Raw genomic sequence first — 9,872 nt, 5'->3', positions numbered from 1 at the left:
ACCTTGCACCAACCTTTGTGGAGACACTTCTCGACAATGGGCCATCTGTTTTCAGATTTCAAGCAGTGTCCCCAGCTTCTATGCACAGGGGGCAGTAGCAACCCCCCAGTGAGACAGCTAGAATGTCTCCAGACCTTGCCCAAAATCTCCTTGGGGACAGAACTCCCTCTGGGAGAACCAAGGGGACAAGGCAGGGCTGCAGACCCACGGAAAGGACATGCTGAGCTGACCAAAGCCACCTGACACAGCTCACATCGTCTATTCTCTTAAAGTGGGTTTGCAGGGAGGATGTCAAACACGGGATTCAACCAGTTTACGGCACAGGAAGCAGATAGCGAACCAGGGAAGGTGTGATGAAAGCCTAGAGGACATGGAAGTGCGCTGCATTCCCGAAGCCAGTCCATCCTCCCCAGGCCCAAGGGCAGAGAGTGTGGAGAGCATGGCCGTGACCATGCCCCAGGCCCCGGGCCGGCTGGGAAAAGGGTGAGGAGTGGCCCCCCGGGCCCAGAGGTAATGGGGCAGAAGCAGGCGAGCCCGGTCCCTTGCCACCTCCTCCAAGAAGGAAACCAGCTTCAGACAGAAAGCGCTGGGACCGGGCTCAGCTTCCCGGCATGGCTGCCCCCATCCCGCTGGCTGAGATCCCAGCCCCAGCACCTCCAGGGCCCCCACGCCAGTGCTTCTTTGCTCCAAATGCCAGTTAGTGACCCCTCTGCCACTTTCGGAGATGATGTGCCTCTTCTAATGCCTTCGTGTTCAAAGTCTGGGTAGTTCCTCATCACACTCATTTAAAAGCCACAAGAGGGCTTTTTGCTACAAAGACAAACAAAGGATTTCTTGTGACCAGTGTTAAGCTTGGCTTCCCCATGGAGACAGGTCCTCTCTTCTGCCCCAAGTCTGGGTCTGGGCCCACCAGTGTCCAACGGCCATGGGCAGAACCCACTTTCCTGGATGTGCGTGCCTGGGTTACCCGACAGCCTCCTTTGCAGAACCTTCTGAAAACATTAAACTGCAAGATTCATCCCAGGCAACAACACGGAAACTGCCCGGAGAGGGTCAGGACCACTGCCCATCTCCCGTTGCCTCAGGGGCTGGGCGGGCTCTGGGGAGCCCAGCGTTTTGAGTCCAGGTCTCCATCAGACCGGGCAGGTTCTCAGCAGAGGATGGGTGAGAATCCATGGCGACAGCAGCAAGGAGCTGCCCAGCCTGCTCTCTGAGGACGCCACTGAGCTCTGAAGGGCTGCCGCACAGCCGGGCACGCCCTCCGCACCCACGTCACCAGGATGGCGGTGCCAGCGGCAGCCCTCTTCACGTGAAATTCCACTGTGCTTGCGAAGGAGGGAGGCCTGGCTTTCCACAGCCACCGAGGGAGAGTGTTCTTCCCCGTGGGCATCTCAGACGAAAGCGAATCCTGGGCGTCTTTCTGCGCCAGCCGTTTCCTGCGTGTGGGCCTCGCACAAGTGCGGTCACAGGAGCCCTGCCAACACCCTCGTCAGCCTCTGCCCAGCGGGGCCCTCCTGGAAGAGAGCGGACAGCTTCACTCTTCTCTCCACACGGGTGCCCAGCCTTCTGCCGCTCTCAGGGCCCCTCGCTCCACAGCGTGCCTCCGGGGCCCCGAGAAGAGCCCCAGGGACTCGGGGGCTGGTGGTGGGAAGGAGCCACGTTGAGGTCTCTTTCCACTGTTTGGCAGTGAAGGTGGGGGACCCGCTCGCACGTGGCCGTGTGGTGTGTTCCAGAGCTGCTGGCCTGTTCACAAAGGCCTGGGACAGGCAACCCCACCCGTTCTCCCTGGGGTCAAGTGTAGTCTTTGCAGAGGAAGCCCCTGTGTGTCCCTCCAAGACCAAGGAGACTTCATGTCCACGAAGCCTCATGTTAATGGTGCAGGTGGGGCTGAGAGTCTCCCTTTGCCACCGGCCTGATGGAGTCAATTCTCAAGCTGCCATCTGACGTCGCTCTTGGTGACATCTCACAGAAGCCTTGTCCATGTCCCAAACAGTGAGTTCTTGTCAAACATGGTCTTGGAAGGAAAGAGAAGGGAGAGGGATGTGAGATACTGTAACCTGCTCACTTTCATTTTGGAAACGGAGATTTTCTAAGGACTCGGGACTGTGAAACCGAGGGTTCAACACAGCTGCCTGCAAACGGCGTGCTTTACCCGACTCAGACCAGGCAGGCCCCAAGGTATCAGTAACTCCTGTTCTAGAGTTAGCTAAAACCAGTTGGCGTGTGCCACCGGGGTGATCTCTAGCAGCCAGTCTGCTGACCTGACCCAGGCTCACCTGGGTAACAGATGGTCCCACTTGCGGTGGGAGCTCTGGGCACCTGGGCCAACCCTCCCTGTAGGTCAGGGGTGTCAAACTCATTTTCACTGGGGGCTACATCAGCCTCTTGGTTGCCTTGAAAGGGCCGAATGTAATTTTAGGACTATAAACATGTAACTACTCCTTAACAGTTAAGTGAGAGCTCAGCGCTGCCACAGGGTAGAAACAAGGTGTCAGCTGATAAAACAAGGTGGAGGGCTGGATGCGGCTGGTGGGCCTTGTGTTTGCCACCTGTGCTGTAGGCAGAGAATTGGGACTCAGACAGATGCAGCTTCTTGCCTACGGTGTCTGACTGGCTGCAAAGCTGCTCACAGCCTAAGGCACCTTCTGGTGGGAAACCAGAGGCTTGGGTGAAAGTTTTTCCCAAACTGGGATGAGGGTCACAACGACCTTCACTCCCAGGATTGTGGGTTGCTCAGCTCCCCCAGGAAACACCGGGTAACTGATCTATCAGGAAGAACCCAGTGTCTGGACTCACTCGAGACCCCCGTGGGGCCGGGGGTGGGGCAGATGCACAGAGGCAAGGGGAATGGAGAACGGAAGCTGGGTGGAGGTGCTGGGCGTCCTTGTCCTACTTCTCCCTGCCGTGTATACGTTTGCAAAATTCCATAACCTGTCAGCAAGTGGCCACGTGGACGAGACCACGTGCTGAAGGGGGCCGGTGGAAAATGCCTTCCCTGGGGGTTTCAGTGTCTCTGAAAGTGGAAGCACCTATGTCCTAGTCACCAAGTATCTCTCATGCCAAATGGCAAACACCGAGAAAGTGGCTGCCGAGACACTGAGCCCTCAGAACCAGCACACTTTTCCCCCCGAGCCTCCCTGACTCTTGGCAAACTCACCAGTCAACTCCAGCTCTGGCCTTGAAGCTTGGGCACCTGCTGGAACAAACAGGAAATGCTCAAGGCGGGCTGCAAAGAGTGGGAAGGGGCCAATCTGAAGGCACCAGTGGCCGGGCTACTTGGGCTGGGAACAGACTCCCAGGGGAGGCACCCTCAGGCCAGGCTGCTTTCGGGGAAGGTGCTTCGTAAGAGCTTTAAGCGTGGGAGAGGCACAGTAAGGTGCTCTGTGCCCTGGACTTTTTGCAGCCCGGCCAATGGGCAGCTCTGCTTCCACAGAAATGAATGAACTCCCTGCTGGCCTCTAGATTTGGGGCCCAACTTCCCCACCCCAAACCTAGGAGACAGTGTGTGGAACATGGAGTCTCAGACCTTGGGCTTCCAACCCACAGGCGGAGCTGTGCGCACTCAGGATGTGAACGCCATTAAAACTGACTTGAAACCAACTCCTTGCAGAGTTTCAAAACAGCTTGAAAAAGGGCAAAAATGCTGCCCCCGCGCCAAATAAAAGCCAAACATTTATCTGCACATGCCCCCACCTGGTACCTGCATAGTTCCAGTGGGGACACCAGCTCCTGCGCCCCAAGAACACGGCCACTACCACTGCCACTGCCACACCGAGAACGATCAGCACAATGAGCCCCGTCCCGGTTTGCTCAGAGGTGTTTCCTGGGTGCTTGAGGGTGTCGTTGACGCTCTCTGTGATGCTGCCATTGATCTCACTGGCTAGTGCTACGAGAAAGAGGAAAATGACCCAATACTTACATGGCACGGAGGAAGAGGTCTTCTTTCACCCTGAAGAAAAAAATGTTAATTCCAAAGAACTTCCCCGACACCATGTCGTGACTTTTACAACGGGAAGCTGACCGCGAGAAGGGCTCTCGCTCCCAGGTGCAGCCCCTCCCCACCTGCCCCGTGGTCCACACGGGGGGGGGGGGCGGGGCGGGCGGCCGGGGCAGGAGACACGGGTTCTTTCTGGCTTTTTACATTCAACTGCTTTCACCTGTTTCTAGCTTTACCTCTGACTTTAAATCACCGTGACATTTTTACATGACATGTCAGTAACTGCTTTAAAGCGAACAATTCAGTGGTGCTTGGTCGCCCACGATACGGCACAGTCGCAGCTGCTGTCCGAGGCCAGGGCTTTCTCATCACCCAAAAGGAAGTCCACGGCCACCGCCAGTCACTCCTCAGCCCTCCCAGAGCTCCTGACAACCTCGGACCTCCTTCCTGTCTCTCAGGGGCTGCCCATTCTGGATACTTCCTATAAAAGGAATCATACAGTGTGTGACCTTTTGGGACTGGCTTATTCCACCCTGCACGTCTGCATGCTTCGCCCGCACTGGAGGTCAGGGCCGGCCACACGCTGTGTGGTCCGGGCAGGCCCGCAGGGCCCCGACTCGGAAGGGCCTGTGCTCTGCGTGATACTCTACTGTCCCCTTCTTGGATTCTTGTCAGGTTCAAACAAGGAGCCCTGTGCTCCCTCCCACTGTGCACTGAGCCCCACAAGTCCTGTGATGGGCACCCCTTTCCCGCAGAAGGCGTGGCCCACAGACACCCTCCACCTTCTACCTCTCATCTCAACGCTCTGGGGGAGCCTGTGGCCTCTGCGAAGCAGGCACCTGTCTGCATCCCTTCCACCCGGGGGCCTCGGGCCAGCAGCCAGGCCCAGCCGCAGCGGGGTGGGGCGCACGCCCAAAGGCACAGAGCTTGGGGTGGCACTGTGCAGATGTGGGCTTCAGTCCTGACTCTGCCACTGCCTAGTTCTGGGGCTTCTGAAAATGCTACATAGCCTTTCAGAGCCTCAGTCCCTCATCTGGGAAATGGGTCTCCAAACTGACCCCATGGTCAGTGAAGATTAAGTCAAGTGTGCCTGGAGACAGGGTTATCCCGTCACCACGCACCCGACTCTTCCCTCTTCTCCCTTCCAACTACTGCCACCGCAGATTCCCTCGCAGGGGCTTTGTCTTCCACCTGAGAGGCTCTCCCGCCACCCCAGACCCACAGTCTCAGGTTGGGATCAGCCTGCAGAGCCTGGGGATCTCACCTGTCTGGCTGCTGACGGTCAGGTTCTGGTGCAGAAGCACGTTCTCGATGCAGCAGCCAACGTTTATGTTGGGGACCCGCCGGATCTTCAGGATGCTGACCACGTCGTACAGGCCCCGTGGGTTCAGGGAGACCGTACTGTTCTGCAGGGCCTCGTCCAGCAGGCTGTTGTCCGTCTTGTTGATCCAGTACACCTTTGGCTCGGGGTAGCCATCCTTAGACATGCACGTGAAGGTGAGTTCCTCGTCCTCGGAGGTGCTGGAGGGGACGCTGACCACAGGCATGCTGTAGTTTGCTGCAGGGGAGAGAGACAGGCAGTGAGGCATACCAGGCTCTGAAGGTCAAAAATGGAGGGGCACCCAGTGCCCAGGGCCAGGTCAGAGGGGAGGCATGCCCCGGACCCCGGTGGAGAGGAGAGGCAGGCAGGCCCAGGGCTTCAGTCTGGGCAGGGAGTACAAACCCTGTTCTGCCCAAGAGTCGCCCCCTCCACGCCCAATAGAGGAGTTATTGAGCCTGTGGGCAGTGGCTGTCACCCACTCCCCACTCCAGGGACACTAGTCTCATTTGCCTCAGTGACATGGGGAGCTTGCCCACTCCAGGCCGTAAGGCTGGGACGGCATCAGCGGGCGGTGTCGGCACTTTTACCTGCCACGTGCAGCATGACCTCGATATTCACAATCTTCACCAAGTTCCTAATCACCAGGCAGTTGAACTTCTGTTCATCTTGGGGAGTGATGTTGTAGAGGGTTAGAGAGAAGTCGCCTCGCCTCATGCGGTCTAGTGACATCTGGGCCCGGTCCTTGTACTGGTTATTGCCATAGCCCACGGAGCTGTTACTGGACAGGTAAGTCACAGTTTCTAGTCTGCCAGCAACACTGATTTGCCAGTAAACATAAAGATCATTCAAGTCAAAATTCTCTTCTCTGGTATAGTTGCAAGTGAGCTCGACGCTGCTGCCCACCATGGCTCTGACTTCGTTCTCTTCAGTATCTGCAGTGATTCAAAAAGCACATGGAATTTTGGGGGTTTACTCCTGGCCTGCGAAGCTACCCTGGTGGGGTCGAGGGGACCCCCTCACATACTAACCCTAACTCACTTCAGTAGAAGAGGAACGTGTTCCTAAGATACACACAGGAAGGCAGTATTAAAAAACTCTGGAATTTGTGGGAAGCTCTGGCACTGGATTGGCTGCAGCTGATTTCCTGCTGGTGTGTAAGCGGCTGCTAGCAGTGGGGATAGTGGGGGTGGGCACTGGGACCCTGCTGGACTCTCTTTGCTACTTCTTGGGAGTTTATAGTTCATTCAAGTTTAAAAGGTTTTGCAAAAACTTAGACATTTGAAGGAAAACAGTTTCTCAACAACAGCCTTCTAATGCTGCTTGCACGTGTGTCGAGAAAGCATGTGGTGTGTCCAGACCGGCTTCGCCATCTGTGTAAACACTTGGACGCCTGCAGGAAAAGTGGCCGTGTCCCCTGCACTGCCACTCTCTGAACTGGGAGGCCTGGCAAGGTCTCTGTCCCCTGTCACATCCCTATTCTTGCTCTTCTGGAAGCTGAGGTTTCTGGGCTCCCCTGCCCCACCCCCGGGGGCAAAGGGACCCTGAAGAAAAGGAAGCCCCGCTCATCTGGAAAGCAGAGGGAGGAAGTGCATGCCACCTACACCTAACACATGATAAAACAAGAACTAGTCCCCTTTGCGGCCTTCCATCCCACACATTACCCAGGCTTGGGGCTCAGCCTTCCCACAGGTGCCCCTGGAAAAGCAAGGGCTCTGGCAAGGCCCCTGCTGACAGCTGCAACCCCTGTCCCACTCTCCGCACTGAAGGGACTGGAACTGTCCCCAAATGGACCATGAGGCCTGTCGAACTTACTGGCTCGCAGGTCGCCAAGCAGCAGCAGCATCAGCAGCAGCGGGACAGCACTGGAAAGAAATCGGGAAGGAAGGTGAGTCCTGCTTCTTCCAGACAGTGACGGCTGCTTCTCCTGGGCAGGAGCGGGTTACACCCATCGGAGAAAACCAACAGCCAGCCCACCGGCCAGGACCCTGCGGCAAGACCCATGCATCTCTCTGCACAGCACAGCAGGTCCGAGCAGCCAGCAGCCCCTGCAGCCAGCCAGCTCCCGTGCTAACAACCCCCCCTAAAACAACGTGTGATAAAGGGCAGTGAAAGACACTTCCAAGGCCACAGCCTTCCACCCCCTGGTGTCCCTAGCCACCAGGGATGGCTTCCAAGAAATTGTATGAAATCAGAAAAAAAAACAAAAAAACCTAAAACCACTTTCAAAGTATTTATAGCAAGAGTTGCATTTAATTTGGGGGACGAAGGAGATCTAACGTGCCTGGTGGTGGTTGGTGAGCCACAGAACACACATCTGTGGAACCCATTTGTTCTGAAACCAAATCGGGAGGCCTCTCCCATCTGGTGCACAGCTGGCTGCCAGGGGTGAAAGCCTGTGGACTTCGGAGGCTCCTGGCACCTCAAACTGGGAGTCTTGGCATCCTTTAACCTAGCTAGCCCCTCCTGCTGGCCTCCCAGAATGACGTGCACCCGAGTTCTGGACAGAGACCCCCATGCCATCCATGACAACTGTCATCTGACTCTGCACAGAGGCATGTCTGCTGCCAGCAGGGGCTCCCCCACACCCCACAGAGGCCACAACCCGTAGGTGAGCCTGTCCTCACTGTCCCTATTGGGGCCACCATTCCCATCTGTGGGGACAGCTGTGATAACCTCTGTCTCCAGCCTGACCCCTTCATCCATCTTTCCCTGAGCCAGAGTGAATGCAAGGCTAAAATACAAAGCTGGGAACCCCCCTGTGGCCCCGGAGCCCACCCTGCCCATGCGCACCCACCAGAGCCTTTGCAGGTCGTCTGTGCACACACTGTGTGCTCCCTCGGGGGACAGGGTAGCCTGGTCCTGGGGGCTGCCTGCCTACTGGCCTCTCTCTACCCTCTCCTTGAGGTGGGGGAGTCTTCCCACCCTTGCTGTCAAACACTCCCACCCACCCCACCCCCAGGCCCACCATCACTGCCTGCACACCATCACTACCTCCCCTGCAGCCCCAGCCCGCCCTTCCTGGGTCAGACAGGAGAAGGCACAGACAGGGCTGCAGTTCCCAGGTGAGGGTGGCTGATGGCTGTGATAGTGTAGTACTTTTTCTTCCTATTGAGACAGAACCGTGTAAAAGTACCTACATTTCTAACTGGGGAGACTGGGCTGTGGGACCTAGACGTGGGCAGGCTTTCGGGGTGTGTGGGTGGAAAAGCTGGGGGCCAGTTTATCGGGGGAGGCACAGGCCATGTGCCCTGAAGGTAGTGTGTGGGCAAAAAGCTGGGAACAAAGATGTCCACCCTGAGACTGGCAGGAGAACAGGAGCAGTGGGTGGACGCAGGCAGTTCCACCTTTCCCAGTCTGGCTCTGCCAACCTAACGGGGGAGGGGAAATCCCTAGTGTGTGGGAGCCGGGCCTCAGCCAAACGGCGGCCTTGGCCTTGGGCTTCGGAGATATTCACATCCTTCATTCTTCCACCCTTGGGTAATCCTCTGGGGGCGGGGAAGGGGAGTAGGATAGAGTGCCAGACGGAGCGAGCGCTTTCCCTTCCCTTCTAGGGACCCCGCCCCCTAGCACACCCACGCACAGCGGAGGGTCCGGTCCCCAAACCCAGCTCGTCACCACCCCACCCCCGCGTCCCCGTGGTGCCCCGGCCAGCAGGTAACCGTGCCGGCCAGCCCTGCCCTATGCTGCCCTGCTCCCCGTCACCCACCCTTCGCACGATCCCAGCGGTTCGCAGCTAGGTGAGCAGGTCCCGGGCGGCGGCCACCAGGGCACCCTGGGTCTGGCCGTCCTGGGCACCCAGCTCCCTAACTGTGGAGCCTCCACTTCTTCCCCAGCTTCCGCAGGGTCCGGCTGGCGGCCTCTCACCTTCTCAGTGCCATGACAGAAGCGAAGACCTCCGTTGCGGGAGACCTTGGGCAGCAGAGCCTTCAGGCGGTGGGAACCAGCTCAGCGGCGAGCAGGGAAGACCGCAGCTCGCTAGACTGCCGGCTCACGGGAACTTTGGTCCCACCCCCGCCCTGCCCCTGGCCCCACCCACCTCCTTGGCCACCGCTAGCCTCTTCGCAAAGGAAACTCGGCCGCTGGCTCCAGAAAGTTAAGCCCTTTTCAGGCAGTTGCAAGATGGGCCCAGATGGGCAGAGGGCCACGGGCCTTGGGGCTGTAGGTACCCGGGAAGTTGGGGGGAGTGTGGTACAAGGAGGGAGGGCGGCCAGGGGCTCTGTGGAGGGGCCTTGGAAGGCTAGTGCTGCCCCCCAATGTCATCGGGCAGAGTGTCTGGCCCCCAAGTGTGCTGACGGGAGGGTTCCTCCCTCCCTCTCCCCCTCTCTGCTCAGGAAGGAGTGAATGAATGAGGGGAGGAGGGAAGGCAGGCAGGCAGGCACTACCCTCCGGTGCAGCCCCAGGTTTGCCCCTGCGGCCCCCCAGCTCTGCTCTTCGGTTCTGTCTGGGTCCCGCGCCACGTGCCGAAGCATGTTTTCATAGTAAAGGCTCCGAGAAACCCACCTTGCAGAAACCACTTAAGCTTTGCTCCTCCAAGTTGGCGAGACCTGGCACCCAAGTTTTCTGGTCGGAAAGAGCGACGCAGGGTGGCGGAGCGCAATTCAATGGGCTATTTGC

General features: G+C 58.0%; 1 protein-coding gene across 4 annotated transcripts; it reads right to left on the bottom strand.

The window, feature by feature from the left end:
• Window positions 1-249: 249 nt before the first annotated feature.
• Window positions 250-9,239, bottom strand: ICOSLG (inducible T cell costimulator ligand). Of its 4 annotated transcripts, none has more exons than XM_037158210.2 (7): window positions 9,123-9,239; window positions 7,071-7,120; window positions 5,846-6,190; window positions 5,202-5,495; window positions 3,694-3,886; window positions 3,158-3,196; window positions 250-2,014 (listed from the first exon to the last, which is right to left on the bottom strand). In XM_037158210.2, coding segments are annotated over exons 1-7 (936 nt in total). In that variant the 5' UTR covers window positions 9,137-9,239; the 3' UTR covers window positions 250-2,013. The 4 variants fall into 4 exon arrangements, with proteins under 4 accessions (XP_037014105.2, XP_037014102.2, XP_037014104.2 ...); XM_037158207.2 differs by having other exon boundaries at window positions 3,701-3,886; XM_037158209.2 differs by having other exon boundaries at window positions 3,158-3,193; window positions 3,701-3,886.
• Window positions 9,240-9,872: the final 633 nt, after the last annotated feature.

The sequence above is a fragment of the Artibeus jamaicensis genome, unplaced genomic scaffold (genome assembly GCF_021234435.1).
Source record: "Artibeus jamaicensis isolate MK-2021 breed Jamaican fruit bat unplaced genomic scaffold, CSHL_Jam_final scaffold_474, whole genome shotgun sequence".
Taxonomy (NCBI): Eukaryota; Metazoa; Chordata; class Mammalia; order Chiroptera; family Phyllostomidae; genus Artibeus; species Artibeus jamaicensis.
Note: the sequence above shows the minus strand (reverse complement) of the source record. Positions and strands in the feature narration are given on the sequence as shown.